This window comes from Malaclemys terrapin, chromosome 7 (assembly GCF_027887155.1).
Source record: "Malaclemys terrapin pileata isolate rMalTer1 chromosome 7, rMalTer1.hap1, whole genome shotgun sequence".
Taxonomy (NCBI): domain Eukaryota; kingdom Metazoa; phylum Chordata; order Testudines; family Emydidae; genus Malaclemys; species Malaclemys terrapin.
The window spans coordinates 27,784,330-27,801,525 of record NC_071511.1 but is presented as its reverse complement, the minus strand read 5'-3'; the positions used below and the strand labels follow the sequence as shown (position 1 = coordinate 27,801,525).

General features: G+C 40.9%; 2 protein-coding genes across 4 annotated transcripts in view; one reads left to right on the top strand and one right to left on the bottom strand.

Annotated features, from left to right (window-relative positions):
* CACNA1D (calcium voltage-gated channel subunit alpha1 D) overlaps window positions 1-10,575 on the top strand; it is a 398,008-nt gene extending 387,433 nt beyond the window's left edge. For both annotated transcript variants that reach the window (XM_054033680.1, XM_054033681.1), the window contains 3 exons: window positions 3,600-3,721; window positions 6,548-6,868; window positions 8,350-10,575. In XM_054033680.1, the coding sequence (XP_053889655.1) occupies window positions 3,600-3,721; window positions 6,548-6,868; window positions 8,350-8,643 (737 nt within the window). In that variant the 3' untranslated portion in view covers window positions 8,644-10,575. The remainder of the gene's footprint in view (window positions 1-3,599; window positions 3,722-6,547; window positions 6,869-8,349) is intronic.
* The window catches only part of CHDH (choline dehydrogenase), a 48,843-nt gene continuing 32,796 nt past the window's right edge, over window positions 1,150-17,196 (bottom strand). The window contains exon 9 of one of the 2 annotated variants that reach the window (XM_054033689.1): window positions 1,150-1,449. The gene's annotated coding sequence lies outside the window, so the exon portion shown is untranslated. Of the gene's footprint in view, window positions 1,450-16,174; window positions 16,751-17,196 lie in introns of those variants that run through there. The other variant, XM_054033690.1, reaches the window with a different exon arrangement.

The window sequence follows — 17,196 nt, the reverse complement described above, 5'->3', positions numbered from 1 at the left end:
TTCCATCTGATGTTCTTACCAGAAAAGACAGTTAGGGCCTTATTCTGTTCTAAGTTGCATCAAAGTAATGCAGGGGTAACCCAGTGAAGTCAACTGACTTAAACCAGTGCATTTTAGCACTTTAATACCCCAGCAGGGTTTAAAAGAAGGAAGATCAAACTAATTCATTTTAATTAATGTGAAGGATACATTCATGTGTACATTCAAAAACTGATATGTTACATTGGAGAATTTCTATTAGCATCCAAATATGATCCAAGTTAATGTAACACACTGTGCCTGGTTGAGTATTGCAATTTGTTAGTAGATTGAGTTCTGGGAGCACTGAGATTTGGGGCTGTACAGCAAAGATCAGGCCATAAGGCCCAAATCCTCTAAGGTATTTAACCACCTAACTGTCTTTGAAGTCAATATATTTGAGGATCTGGATTTAAGTGCTTATTTCTTACCCACTATCTTCAAATTTTTGTACTTTTCAAAGAGATGCAAAGAATGGTTTTAAAGTATTGGTCTAAAGTTCCTTGCCATGGCTTTCCATGGACAGATTGCTACCTCCCAGGTTTTTCACCATGAAATCCACATATGATGGAATTTACCAGGATTATGGGAGTTGAAGTTGGACAAATTCAGACTGGAAATAAGAGTGTATATCATAAACAAATTAGGGTAATTAACTATTGGAATAGTTTATCCAGGGTCACAGCTGATTCTCCATCACTGGAAATTTTAAAATCAAGAGTGGATGTTTCTAAAAGATCTGCTCTAGGAATAATATTTGGGAAGTTCTGTGGCCTGTGTTATACAGGAGGTCAGACTAGATGATTACAATTGTCTTTTTTGGCCTTCAAATATGTTTTTTCTAATAGCATGGAATGGCTTCTTACTAGGGCTGTCAAGCGATTAAAAAAATTAATCGTGATTAATTGTGCGATTAAAAAAATTAATTGCGCAATTAATCACACAGTTAAACAGTAATAGAATACCATTTATTTAAATATTTTTGGATGTTTTCTACAGTTTCAAATATATTGATTTCAATTACAACACAGACTACAAAGTGTACAGTGCTCACTTTATATTTATTTTTGATTACAAGTATTTACACTGTAAAAAAAAACAAAAGAAATAGTATTTTTCAATTCACCTAATACAAGTACATGCTGATGACTGGTTCTGCTCGATAACGATCCAAAGCAGAGCTGACCGACGCATGTTCATTTTCATCATCAGAATCAGATGCCACCAGCAGAAGGTTAATTTTCTGTTTTGGTGGTTCAGATTTTGTAGTTTCCGTATCTGAGTGTTGCTCTTTTAAGTCTTCTGAAAGCATACTCCACACCTCGTCCCTCTCAGATTTTGGATGGCACTTCAGATTCTTAAACCTTGGGTTGAGTGCTGTAGCTATTTTTAGAAATCTCACATTGGTACCTTCTTTGCATTTTCTCATATCTGCAGTGAAAGTGTTCTTAAAATGAACATGTTCTGGGTCATCATCCAAGACTGCTATAACATGAAATTTATGGCAGAATGCAGGTAAAACAGAACAGAGTCATACAATTCTCCCCCAAGGAGTTCAGTCACAAATGTAATTAATGCATTATTTTTTTAACGAGCATCATCAGCATGGAAGCATGTCCTCTAGAATGGTGGCCAAAGAATGAAGGGACATACGAATGTTGAGCATATCTGACAGGTAAATACCTTGCAATGCCGGCTACAAAACTGCCATGCGAATGCCTGTTCTCACTTTCAGGTGACATTGTAAACAAGAAGCAGAAGGCATTATCTCCTGTAAATTTTAACCATGCTTGTTTGTCTGAGCCATTGCCTGAAGTAGAGTTGAGTGGACTTGTAGGCTCTAAAGTTTTACATTGTTTTATTTTTGAATGTAGTTGTTTTTTTGTACATAATTCTAGATTTGTAAAGAGATTGCACTACAATACTTTGTATGAGGTTAATTGAAAAATACTATTTCTTTTGTTTTTTACAGTGTAAATATTTGTAATAAAAATATAAAGTGAGCACCGTACACTTTGTATCTGTGTTGAACTTGAAATCAATACATTTTAAAATGTAGAAAACATCCAAAAATATTTAATAAATTTCAATTGGTATTATATTGATTAATCTTTTTAATCTCAATTAATTTTTTGAGTTAATTGCGTGAGTTAACTGCGATTAATTGACAGCCCTACTTCTTACCTGTCTCAATATTAAAAATATGTTTAGCCCAAAAAACTACTACTTTGATTTGTGTAACATTTACAAAATTACACATTACATTGACCTGCAAAGAGCCAAGGATTTGGTAGTTTCCCTTTGGAAACATGGTTCTTCAGCATGATGTAGCCTGATCTATAGATTATATATTGAGAGAGAGAGAGAGATTACTTAAGAATCCCCAGTTGCCACTTGGAGGGTCGACAGGTTCTTGTCCCAAGATCAGGCCCAGTATTATTCAAATTATCATACAGTTTGGAACCCCAATGTGCACAGGTGCAACACTCACACTATAGAAACTCCTCTATATTTACAAATAGTTTATTAATGCATTTAGCACAGTCTCAAACACCCTAGATCAGTAAGGTAGATAGAGATAGTACAGAATATACATCTGCACACTCATATTCTCACACCATCACTTGTAGAACAACCTGAAATGTTAGTCATCATCTTCCTCATCACCAGTGGCTATCATTCTGGCACCTCCCAGGGACTACATCTCCTTCTTCCCATCACCCCTAGGCTGGGATGTCACTTTTATAATATGTTGTGCTGATGCCACTATGTGTGATGCATATTCAGTAGGGGATTTCCGTATTTGTATTTCCTCACCTTACTAATGTATCTTTTTTCTAGAGGTTAATATAGCAGTGATCTGCACTTATTGTTATATGCATTAATTCATTACCATGGCCCTTCTGTGGTTAGGTATCTGTGGATGTAACTCATGTACCTGTTATATACATCAATTCATTGCCATGACACTCATGTGGTTGGATCATGTATCTGTGGCCAGAACTTCCCTTTAAACACTCTATTTTCAGCTTCCTAATACTTAAATTTTGAACAGATAAGCAGCCAATGGAAATCCTATCTGTTCAAAGGTCATAGGCCTTAAGTTTTATGCTAACTTGATGAAGCTAATGTGTTACAGGATACAGCCTGTAGTTTCCTTGCATTACTGCTGAATGTAATGCAAAGCACTGAATATAATAAAGGCAAGCTAGCCCACGGGGCTACAATGAGGAACTTAAAGCTTCAGTGAAGAAAGAAATAATTATTTTAACTATACACAAGAAGCTTACAATATACAGCTAAAGTCAAGCGCCTTTCCCAGTCTGTTCTAAAGTGCACACTTTGAACCCTTCCTGAATTTAGCTCTATTAACAAACGCAACTTCCACCTCCTGTATATCCAGTTTGGGTATTGAGCTGCCTGCTTCAGTAAGTCAACAGAGCCCATTTAAATCTGCCCCATCAGGAGCAATACTTGCCAATAATCTGCAGGGTCACACTTGACCCATACTGGAATTTGGAAATACTTGACATTGAGAATGATCAGCATCATTTTACTAATGAAACATTGTTACATTGTAGCAAATCGCCGCTCTTCCTTCAACTTTGAATGCCTCCGCAGACAAAGCAGTCAAGATGAGATACCTCTCTCTCCTACTTTCCACCACCGCACTGCTTTACCGCTGCATTTAATGCAACAACAGGTAATTAAAAAATCTTTATTAACTGATGTTGAATTACACCAATTTAGCGTAGATCTTGTACCTCCTGGCTTCATGATTGTTTGAAAGCCCATTGGCCAGCTCTGTGCTCTGCCTGTGTACCTTGACTTACTTCCAACCAGTTGTGTACCTCACTGTCTTTGCTGTAGTTGCCAGAAACAAGGCCTCCTAAAGCAGTAGCTTCAGAAATGACAACTTCAGATATTGTAGATGATCTGACACCAACCAACAGAAATATTATTGGGGATGCCGTAAAAATATGATGTTCCCAACCATTGTAAATGCCCACAGATTAAGGAATATCATCAGGTACTTGGTCTTTTAGCCACTCTATTAATAGCACTGCTGTTCCTCAGGCTTTTTAACACAAGAGTATATTGGAACTGCTACAGGTATATGGTTATCCTACAGCTGATGCCCTTTCAAAGCCTTCCTCTGTAGCAACACTACCATCTATTTTACAAGCACTGCACTTTGCCATGCACAGGTTTACTTTTCATCTTTTCTTTCCGAGAACTTTGACTGGTCTTTTTTTCATGCAGTCTGAGATCTTGACAGCTGTTTCATTTTTTTAAATATATAAGCTTAGTCCCTTCAGGCCTATCAAATAAGGGATCAAGAGTAGTTAAAAATGACTAAACTGTACTGATGTCTATACCCTTGAATATAGAGTAATAGGTGGTCACTGTAATGTATGACAATGGTGGAATCTGTGTTTGAAATAATGAAAACATTTTAAAACACTGGCAATATATACGATATATACCAATAACCCTCACCACAGCTCCCTCCTTATACCGAATTCCATGCATGAATCAGCTATCACTTCCAGCTTTCATTGGTGTTTACTTTCTCATATGCCATTTAGTTTAAACTACATACTGTATGCTGTGACGTGTTGAACTTCACTATGTTCTATGATTTCTAGATCAACGTTCAAATAGAATGAAATAGTTTGCTGTTGTATCGTGGGACAGATTTTCAGCAGTGTTAGTCCCCTTTACACTGCTCTGATTGTATGGTGGATGGCCCAAAGGGTTTGCTGGAGCCAGAGCAGCTCTTAGACTGAACTATATCATGCCATCTGGGCAGACCCCAGGCAGCCAGAAAATACAAGGAGCTTAAAGCTAATTTAAAGCTTAAAACCAGCTTCTTCCTCACCTGTTCCTGCAGGAAGGGAGCGGCAAAGATCAGGGACTATAGTCTGTTTGCCTTACTTGCTGAATATTAGGGCTGTCAATTAATCGCAGTTAACTCACACGATTAATGCAAAAAAATTGAGATTATAAAAAAATTAATCATGATTAATCACAGTTTTAATCGCACTGTTAAAAAATAGAATAGTAATTGAAATGTATAAAATATTTTGGATGTTTTTCTACATTTTCATATATATTGTATTATACGTTGTAACTGAAATCAAAGTGTATATTTTTTATTATAAATATTTGCACTGTAAAAATGATAAACAAAAGAAATAGTATTTTTTAATTCACCTCATACAAGTACTGTAGTGCAATCTGTTGTGAAAATGCAACTTACAAATGTAGATTTTTTTTGTTTGTTATATAACTGCACTCAAAAACAAAACAATTTAAAACTTCAGTGCCTACAAGTCCATTCAGTCCTACTTCTTTTTCAGCCAATCACTAACAGACAAACAAGTTTGTTTATATTTACAGGAGATAATGCTGCCCTCTTCTTCTTTACAATGTCACCAGAAAGTGAGAACAGGCATTTGCCTGGCACTTTTGTAGCTGGCATTATAAGGTATTTATGTGCCAGATATGCTAAACAGAAGTCTTAAAAAAGCAACACTCTAATGCAGAAACTACAGAACATGAACCACCAAAAAGGAAAAACAACCTTCTGCTGGTGGTATCTGACTCAGATGATGAAAATGAACATGCGTTGGTCCACTCTGCTTGATTGTTATCAAGCAGAACCAGTCATCAGCATGGACGCTTGTCCTCTGGAATGGTAGTTGAAGCATGAAGGGACATATGAATCTTTAGTGCATCTGGCACATAAATATCTTGCAATGCCGGCTACAACAGTGCCATGCAAACACCTGTTCTCACTTTCAGGGGACGTTGTAAACAAGAAGCGGGCAGCATTATCTCCTGCAAACGTAAACAAACTTGTTTGTCTGAGCAATTGGCTGAACAAGAAGTAGGACTAAGTGGACTTGCAGCCTCTAAAATTTTACATTGTTTTAGTTTTGAATGTTGTTTTTTTTTTTTTTACATACTTCTTCATTTGTAAGTTCAACTTTCATGATAATGCGATTGCACTATAGTACTTGTATTAGGTGAATTGAAAAATACTTTTTCTTTTGTTTTTTTACAATGCAAATACTTGTAATAAAAAATAAATATAAAGTGAGCACTGTACACTTTGTATTCTGTGTTGTAATTGAAATCAATCTATTTGAAAATGTAGAAAATATCCAAAACTATTTAAATAAACGGTATTCTCTTCATGTTTAACAGTGCGATTAATCGCAATTAATATTTTTAATCGCTTGACAGCCCTACTGAATATATTTTATTAAGCAAATATTCAGTCACAGTGTATCAAACAGGGTTTGGTCAATAAAAGATCCACTAAATAGATACTTGCCTATGTTGCTAATTAATTTATTTTAGTTCCTCCCCATCTTTTATATTGTCAAGTATCAAACATATAAAATGTCACTTCTCATAGCTGTCTAAATAATTAGATTGGATTTGAAATGCGGAATAAGCCTGACTACAGGATTGTTTGAGGTACGCTAACTCTTGTACTATCTTTACTTCCCTTTACCAGGTCATGGCAGTTGCAGGTCTTGATTCCAGTAAAGCTCACAAACATTCACCAAGTCGTTCAACACGTTCCTGGGCCACCCCACCAGCCACCCCACCCAACCGGGACCGTACTCCATATTATACACCTCTAATCCAAGTTGACAGGGCTGAATCTACAGAGCAGATGAATGGCAGCCTACCTTCTTTGAACAGGAGCTCCTGGTATACAGATGACCCTGATATTTCCTACCGAACATTCACACCAGCCAATCTAACTGTACCTAATGACTTTAGGCATAAACATAGTGACAAACAGAGAAGTGCAGACAGTTTGGTAGAAGCGGTAAGTACTGAATAATCCCTGAAGTAGCCAAGTGTGTCTGTTCAGTTTTGTGTTAATTTCACTATACACCCGGCACAGGACCACACATTGGATTGTACTTAATCCGCATATTTCACTAGAAATACTGTATTTCAAATTCAAAGTCCCAAAAAGCCTTTAGGTAAGGCAGGGGAAAAGAAGGTATGGACCAGATCCTCAGCTACTGTAAATCAAAGCTCCACTGAATCCCACCTGAGGCCTGGGTCATAGCATGAGTGTCAGAGAGAGAACATGTTGACAACTTGGTCCCAGGAACTAATGTATTAAAGTATAAAACAAAGAGGGGACTGAAAATTGGGAGCACTTCAAGAATATGATTTAAAACAAGATTTCACTGTGGGCTAAATACTAAGAACTAGACACTGCGCTGCCCTTCCCTAATGGCTTAGCGAAAAGGAATGGCACAAGACACCTGTCTTCCTGGTGCTTTCATGCAAGGTCCAAAGTCATCAGAGTCCTTGCATTATCTTGTTAACCTGAACACAAGGATTGTGCAAAGATATGGAAGGGGTGAGTTGATGGGGAATGCCCATTGCACTTCCAAGAAATGGCACAGTAGTTTCTTTGCATGTACTCTCGGGAATATTATGAATTAGTAAACGTTTTTTTGTTTATTTACAAAGCTTTAAAAACAAACAATACTATGGAGGGTGCTGAGAATTATCATTATTATTACTCTCCCAACTGTAAAATTTTATTGAATATCCTTATCAGTCTAGCTAAGTAGCATGTGTCATGCTCAGGTATATAATTTTCAGTCTCCTCATCTCCAACAACAGTTCCCTTCCACAGCTGTGAACCAGATGCAACTTAATTGTCATCTACAGAAAACATCTTAGCTGAAGTTTTATTATACACTTGCTTGAAGTTTTGTTGCCTAGTGTGGCTTCAAGCACAATTCTTCCTTAAATTTTATTATAGTAAACCAGTTTCTAGTGTATGATGTTTATCAAGGGCTTGATTCATTTTAAACCTCCTATAAAAGAACTGAATGTCATGCATTGTTAGTGACATCCTTACTATGTTGATAAAACCCTCTTTAGGGCCATTTGACTATTGCAAACAGGGCCGGCTCCAGGGTTTTTGCTGCCCCAAGCGGCGCAAAAAAAAAAAAAGAAGCCGTGATCGCGATCTGCAGCGGCAATTCAGCGGACAGTCCCTCGCCGAATTGCCGCCGAATAGCTGGACGTGCCGCCCCTCTCTGGAGTGGCCGCCCCAAGCACCTGCTTGGCAACCTGGTGCCTGGAGCCGGCCCTGATTGCAAACACAAGTTAATTACATGTAAGATTTTGTTCTGGTTGCCCTAGTGACTTCAGCTCATAGAATCTCTTGGGCTTTGCACCTAAGCTATCCAGGAGAAAAGTGAAGCTTTCTGTGTATTTATTTATAACCTGCTCTTCATTCTAAACATTGAATCCACATTTATCCTATTTCTTTTGCAGGTACTTATATCTGAAGGTCTAGGGCGATATGCAAAGGACCCTAAATTTGTTTCAGCTACTAAACATGAGATTGCTGATGCTTGTGACATGACTATTGATGAGATGGAAAGCGCAGCAAGTAACCTTCTCAATGGAAATATTAGCAATGGGACCAATGGGGATATGTTCCCCATTTTAAGCAGGCAAGATTATGAACTTCAAGACTTTGGTCCTGGTTATAGTGATGAAGAACCAGACACTGGTAGATATGAAGAAGACTTAGCTGATGAAATGATATGCATTACAACCTTATAGTATTTAGCAAGAAACAAATAAATAATTTTTAATAACAGAAAAAGTGCCTCATATTTCAAAGATGATAGGCACTAGTTGGAATTAATAACTAATCAAGCTTTGTACAAGTGATGTCACACCTTAAGGAAGCCATAATTTATTTATCAGTAAGTGTCTCCAGGTTGTTGAAATGTGATCAAAGCTGTAGTACGTCAAGTCCTTTATCACAGAATCTTCATTTCCTCAGTAGGAATAGAGTTATGTAAAACCAAGCCGATTCTGAAGATCCCATTTCCAGAGGACTAGAGAAGAGTTCTGAGGTGTAATATCTTGCCTGTCTTTCAAACTTGTGCTGCTGTCATTCATAGTGAAGCAGGGGTTTCTAAATGAAAAATGTGTGTAGGTCCAGCACAAAAATATGTGGTGAAGACCACTATGTGAGACAGGTGATGGCAATCAAAAGTGTCATTACCTCAGCATTCAATAGCATATCAAATGTTCACTGCATTCAGCATATCCATTCTAATATTGTTTTCAAACTTGCCTCCTGATTTATTTTTCTTAACGCTCTTCTAAAATATGTCAAACTCTACCTACCAGAAATCATTGGAAAAAAGAACCTAAAAACATTTCTGTCATATGTAACATTAGTTTACATAGGAAAATATCATTCAGATAGTCTGTTTTATGACTATCATGTTAAGGGCAAAATATACTGGAATAATTGCATTCTTACTAATGCACTTGCAACCAGGTTAAAGTAGAATTAGTTAAGATAGTTTGTTAAAAATTATATAGTAGAAATTACTGTAAATGAATTGTAATATACAATAATTTGTATTTGTAAAGAGATGTTCTATATTTTGTAATTATTGTACCGTAATTGAACTGCAGCAATATTTATGAAACCTAATTATTGTAATTCTCCGCAGAATTCTAGATATAAGTATTTTTACTTGGAATATATAGAGCTATAGGATAAATATTTAACTAGAGCCACCACTCAATGTAAATCTCTTTTTGGGTAAAGTGTCAGGTTTAGAGAAACTTGACAATATTCAGATTTTATAAAATATTTTGAGTCAATAAGAATCTCTCTTTACATAAGGGATGCACAGATGTCTATTTTCAGTCTTATATTCAGAAAGTTAAAAGAATGGAAATTATCTGCTAACTTTTTTGACTGACAATAAGCTGTGATCTTTTTATTATAAATATCCTCAAATTATAGATAAATACTATATTAATTGAAAAAATTGACCAAGTCTTCATTGGTCTTGAGACATTTATAATTTTATCACAACTAAATTGACCGAGTAGCCTAATTCTATATTCGGAATATGGGGCAGAAAAATTTTTGCAGTTGAATGAAAATGTCTTAATTCCAATCCTGTATACTAATTATTCTGCTCATAATAAAAAAACAAGATAAAAGGACCCTCCACAGAACCAATCAGATTCCCGATATGTAAAAATACTACTTTATTGCCTCTCCTCTTTTGCTGTTCTATGGGCAGATTATATACTTTAAAGGATTTATTTTTATGCAATTGAAAGAGGGCTTAGGTTTTGTTCATGATGCAGTAAAACCCTGATATGAATTCCTGATACAAATACAATTTGGGGGGGAAATGTCAAAATCTTCTATTTTATTAACACTGAATAAAACTGACTTGCGCTGCCAAGTTACCTTATCAGGGTTTACCTGTACTTAACAAGATAGGTAGCAATTCAGGTCACATTTTTAAAATGTGACATATAAAACATGTCAATAAACATTTTGTACATAATGAAAGTTTGCTATGGATACCTTACAGACCTCTTCTTGAATCATTCTTATTTCAAATGCCAGGATAATAACTTAAGGGTTTGTAAATTATTTCTTGACCTACATCATTTTGTATTAAAGCAAATGCAAAATGTTCTTCAGAATAAAACCGTGTAATAATTTTATTATACTTGGGGCTCCTTTGTCTAACACTTTCAACCAGTGTAATCTCCAAAAGTTAAACTCTTACTGCAGCATTCGACGTATCAGTGGTCTTTCATTTGGAAAATGCACTCCTAAGGATTATGCTATTCTAGCCTAAACTTTTTATTAATCATTGATCTGAAGTATATAAAACATGCATTTAAAACTGGGAAGGCATTTTGTGTGTAAAAGGCCAGCAGTATCAGGCCCCAAGCAAAGAATTTTTTTAAAAGTAACCCATAACAAATAGGAAAATTTTCCTAAAAGCCCCTACAGGCTGTGTCAGACTGACTCCTCCTTCCAGAATGTGCTCGGTTAGGTTGTTTAGCATTAGTCACAGAACACTTTGGAAGTCGAGAGAATAAAGTTTCCGTATCCAGTGAGATCACTGTAAAATTACTGTGGGTCAGATTCTCAGGGGGGTGTATGATGGTGACGCTCCACAGATTTCATTGCAGCCCCCCTCTGAAAAATCAGCCACTTTAAGGTGTCTGAAGTTGGATGCTGAAAATCACTAGTCACCTTAGAAACTCAACCTAAATTTCTTCACTACAGTGATTCCTGCTAACATATTCCAAATTCTGTAGATACTGTACATGTCATTTTTATAACTATAAGGTCCCAGCCCTCCGACATATTCTCCCCAGGTGGAACCTCATGCTTGCACAAAGTTACGCTGTCTTCACTGGGATGCTACACACACACATTTTTTATATGATTAGTGTCTACCCCTGAATATTCTGATTAGACAGCCTCTTCTTAGGACAGAGTTACTATTTTGCATGAAAATAGAGGTTTTTAAAAAACTGTAAGAAAATCTGGCTACAATATACCAGATATTCAATCTTTTTAAAAAAAAAGTACGAGAATATATTATAAGGATACATAAAACATCCCTTCTGCTCAGTTATGGCACTGTAAGAGTGAAATAGTTTCCCTCTATAAGTCTCTATATATTAAAATCTTGCTAATTAGATTAGATTAGATTACTCACTAATTCCTCTAATAAATATAGGAAATACTACAAATACTCATATTCATTTAAGCAAACTTGGCAGGTTTTGGGGGGAGGTCACTGTGTCTGTATGTATATATATAATGGCTCTAGACATTAATAAAACATTATATGGTTTCCAGTCATCAATGCATAGTCAGCCCAAACACAGGCAAATATGAACAATGTCATCTAGTATTTCAACAATATCTTCTGGGAGCCTGGAGCACAGAGGTCTATCATCCAAGGGTATGTCTACACTACGAGAGTAGTTCGATTTTACTTAAAGTGAATTTGTGGAACCGATATTACAAGTCGAACGTGTGTATCCACACTAAGGACAGTAATTCGACTTTGTGAGTCCACACTAATGGGGCAAGCGTCGACATTGGAAGCGGTGCACTGTGGGCAGCTATCCGACAGTTCCCGCAGTCCCCGCTGCCCATTGGAATTCTGGGTCGAGCCCCCAATGCCTGCTGGGGCCAAAAATGTGTCGAGGGTGGTTTTGGGTAACTGTCCTCATTCAACTCTCACTCCCGCCCTCCCTCCGTGAAAGCACCGGTGGGCAATCAGTTCGCGCACTTTTCTGGTGATTGACAGAAGATTGACAGCACTGCGAGCATGGAGCCCGCTGCAATCATCGCTGCAGTTATGGCCGTTGTCAACACCTCGCACCTTATCATCCACCTTTTTCAGAGGCAGATGCTGAGAAATCGGGCGAGGAGGCTACGGCAGCGCGGTGAGGACATTAAGTCTGACAGGGGCACAGACCTCTCACAAAGCATGGGACCCCGCGCTATGGACATCATGGTGGCAACAGATCATGTTGATGCTGTGGAATGGCGATTCTGGGCCCGGGAAACAAGCACGGACTGGTGGGACCGCATAGCACTGCAGCTCTGGGATGAATCACAGTGGCTGCGAAACTTTTGGATGCATAAGGGAACTTTCCTGGAACTTTGTGAGTTGCTGTCCCCTGCCCTGAAGCGCAAGGACACCCGGATGCGAGCAGCCCTGACTGTCCAGAAGCGAGTGGCCATAGCCCTCTGGAAGCTTGCAATGCCAGACAGCTACCGGTCAGTCGCAAATCACTTTGGAGTGGGCAAATCTACCGTGGGGGTTGCTGTGATGCAAGTAGCCAACGCAATCGTTGAGCTACTGCTCTCAAAGGTAGTGACCCTGGGAAACGTGCAGGTGATCATAGATGGCTTCGCTGCGATGAGATTCCCAAACTGCGGTGGGACTATAGATGGAACTCACATCCCTATCCTGGGACCGGCCCACCAGGCCAGCCAGTACATTAACCGAAAGGGCTACTTTTCAATGGTGCTGCAAGCACTGGTGGACCATAGGGGACGTTTTACCAACATCAATGTTGGATGGCCGGGCAAGGTTCATGATGCTCACGTTTTTCAGGAACTCTGGTCTATTTAGACGGCTGCAGGAAGGTATTTACTTCCTGGACCATAAAATAACTGTTGGGGATGTGGAGATGCCTATAGTCCTCCTCGGGGACCCAGCCAACCCGCTAATGCCCTGGCTCATGAAGCCCTATACAGGCACCCTGGACAGTGAAAAAGAACTCTTCAACTACCGGCTGAGCAAGTGCAGAATGGTGGTGGAGTGTGCTTTTGGACGTCTGAAGGGGAGATGGAGAAGCTTACTGACTCGCTCTGATCTCAGCAAAACCAATATCCCCATTGTTATTGCTTGCTGTGTGCTCCACAGTCTCTGTGAGAGCAAGGGGGAGACGTTTAGGGCGGGGTGGGAGGTTGAGGCAAATCGCTTGGCTGCTGATTACGCCCAGCCAGACAGCCGGGCGATTAGAAGAGCCCAGCGGGATGCGCTGTGCATCCGGAAAGCTTTGAAAGCTAGGTTCCAGAGTGACCAGGGTAACCTGTGACTATTAAGTTTGTTTAAACAGAAGCTGAACCTGCCCCCATTTCTTTACCCAGTTAATGTTGACTATCCTCTCCAGTTACCAACCCCCTTCCCCTCCTTCCAATACACCTTTAACAATAAAATAAATGAAACTTTGTTCATTAACACCGTTTTCTTTATTAAGGATTTTGTGGTAAAGTGTTGAAACTGGGACGCAGACTGTGGTGGGGAGCGTGTGTAGTGATGGAAAGGACACTTCTAAACTCAAGGACAGGCTCCTGCTCCTAGAGCGGTCCGCAGTGGTGGACTGGTTGTTTCAACGGAGCCTGCCACCCCTCCTTTTCGGGACTCTGTGTGTCGGGGCTATATGACTTTGTGGCGGGGGAGGGCGGTTACAGATCCCCTGCTGCGTGGCTCTGTCATCCAGGCTAAGGACAGCTGCATAAGATCTGTAACCGCCCTCCCACAAACTCACATAGCCCCCCCACACAGAACAGGAAAACCACCTCCCAGACTGACATGGGTGCCTAGTGACTGCAATGTGTGTGTGACCTTCTGCTGAACCTGCCCCCGTGTCTGTACCCTAGTAAAGGTGACTGTCCTCTCCAATTAACAACCCCCTTACCCTCCTTCAAACACATTCTCCTTTAAAAGAACATGATGGAAACAGTAATTAACAGAAACGTATTTTTTATTAACAACTACACAGTTAGGGGCTGAAACTGGGACAGGGGTTTGTGTGAGGTGCTTTTGGAGTGAAGAAAAGGACTTATCAAATCTTTGGGAATGAGAGCCTTCTGTTACTTGAGCAGTCTGCAGGGGTGGAGTGACTGTTTTCATGGCCCCTGCCGCCCCTCCTTCTTCGGACTTTGGGTGAGGGAGGGATGGGACTTTGTGGCGGGGGAGAGCGGTTAGAGATGCAGCGGGGCTCTGTCCTCCTGCTTCCGGTCCTGCAGAACATCTACAAGGCACCGAAGCGTGTCCGTTTGCTCCCTCATTAGTCCAAGCAGCGTTTGAGTCGCTTGCTGGTCTTCCTGCCACCACCTGTCCTCCCGTTCGCTGTGTGATCGCTGGTATTGCGACATGTTCTCCCTCCACTGGGTCTGCTGTGCTGCCTCGGCTCGGGAGCAGCCCATAAGTTCTGAGAACATCTCGTCCCGTGTCCTTCTCTTTCGTCGCCTGATCTGCGCCAGCCTCTGGGAGGGGGATGCCAGGGTAGCTCGGGAGACGTTCGCAGCTGTGGGATGGGAAAAAGGGAGTGAATTCCTCAGAAAGATACAGTTTTGCGAACAATGAATATAGTCTTTCTCTGTGAACAAGACCATGCACAGCACCTATCACATGCGCACTCAGTACAAGGTCGAATTTTCAACCTTCCCATTGAGTGCCTGGGGTCTTGCTGTACAGATCACACAAGCAGGGCCAGACAACAGAATTCGGCTAGCAAGCAGACATGGTAAGCTGTAGACTTTTGGCTGCTTAAAGCTTAATTTATAGCAGTGCTCTCCTTTCACGTTCCAAGCAATGCTCCTAGCGTTGGCCAGTTCCTGCTGCTGGCAATCCAGCCAGCATGAACTCTGCCCCTGTCCCACCCACCTCACGGCTGTCCCCGGAAAAGATCCCTGCATGCTGCCCCTGTCACGCCTCCACCGCGTGGCTGTAAACAGACGGTTACAGTTATGTAAAGGAACGGCAATCAGTCCCAATACTAACATTCCCCTAATTCAAAGCAGGTCACCATGAGTGATATGACTCTGATGAGGATTTCGGAGACAGAGAAAGACCGCATGCTGCGTGAATGCCAGCAAGCACCAGGGCCATATGCCGCCATGCTTTGCCAGGCAATGATCCCAGAGTACTTGCTGCTAGCCTGGCACAGAAAAGTTTCCTACCATGGAGGATGCAATAAAGCCGCTCTCCCCAGGAACCTGATGCAAAGGCTTTCACAATACCTCCAGGAGACCTTCGTGGAGATGTCCCAGGAGGATTTCTGCTCTATCTCCAGACATATTGACAGAATTTTCCAGTAGCTGCACTGGCAAGGACTAAAAAGTAAAGCACCTAGGGCAAACTAATCATGAAAAACTGGACATATTGACAAACTTTTCCAGTAGCTGCACTGGCAAGGATTAGAAACTAAAGCGCCTAGGGCAAACTAATCATGAAAAACCCATTATTAAGATACGATTCCTATTCTGTTCAAAATAAATGTTTAAAACACTTACCTACTGATGTTTCCCCTGATTCACGGTCTGGGTTACCGCCTTGGGAGGGTTGGTAGATGATCTCCGTGAGGGTGATGAAGAGATCCTGGCTGTCGGGGAAATCAGCGTTGAAAGCGCTGTCGACTGCCTCATCCTCCTCATCTCCTTCCTCATCTTCCCCATCCGCGAACATCTCCGAGGAAGCAGCCGTCGACAATACCCCATCGTCAGAGTCCACGGACAGTGGTGGGGTAGTGATGGCGGCCGCACCTAGAATGGAATGCAGTGCCTCGTAGAAACAGCATGTGTGGGGCTGGGATCCGGAGCATCCATTTGACTCTTTGGTCTTCTGGTACCCTTGTCTCAGCTCCTTGATTTTCACGCGGCACTGCGTTGCATCCCGGCTGTATCCTCTCTCCGTCATGGCTTTTGAGATCTTCTCGTAGATCTTCGCATTCCGTTTTTTCGATCACAGCTCCAAAAGCACGGACTCATCACCCCACACAGCGATCAGATCCAAGACTTCCTGATCAGTCCATGCTGGGGCCCTCTTTCTATTCTGCGATTGCATGGTCACCTCTGCTGGAGAGCTCTGCATCGTTGCCAGTGCTGCTGATCTCGCCACAATGTCCAAACAGGAAATGAGATTCAAACTGGCCAGACGGGAAAAGGAATTCAAATTTTCCCGGGGCTTTTCCTGTGTGCCTGGTCAGAGCATCCGAGCTCGGACTGCTGTCCAGAGCATCAACAGAGTGGTGCACTGTGGGATACCTCCCGGAGCTATTAGCATCGAATTCCATCTACTCCTACCCTAATTCGACATGGCCATGTCGAATTTAGCGCTACTCCCCTCGTCGGGGAGGAGTACAGAAATCGATTTAAAGAGACCTCTATGTCGAAATAAATAGCTTCGTTGTGTGGACGGGTACAGGGTTAATTCGAGTTAACGCTGCTAAATTCGACATAACCTCCTAGTGTAGACCAGGCCCAAGAAAGTGGTATGCAGCCTCATAATTTGAGAAAACTTTTCATTTTAAGTTTATTTTTGAAATAAGATGAGTAAATGCATTTCTGTTTCTGAAATGAAGATAGGTACAATTAAATTAGGTCTATTATAAATGTGTATTACAATCCGACCCATCAGATTTGCTGTGTTTGACAGCTGCATGCTTCAATTATAGTTACATCTCTTGTTAGCAGCTCAGCTGAAACCACACCTTTGCAAGCAGGCTTTAGACTATAAAGCCTTTACATGAAAACTCAGGCTGTAGAAACAACTGACTGATTTTTTTTTTCCTCGAGAGCAGGAGCGGCGCCAGGGTTTTTGGCACCCTAGGCGGGGGTCCTTCCGCGCTCCCGGTCATCGTTGGCAATTCTGCGGCAGGGGGGTCCTTCCGCGCTCCCGGTCTTCGGGGCACTTTGGCGGTGGGTCCCGGAGCGAGTGAAGGACCTGCCGCAGAACTGCCACCGAAGACCCGGAGCGTGGAAGGACACCCCTCCCCCCCCCGCCGCCGAATTGCCGC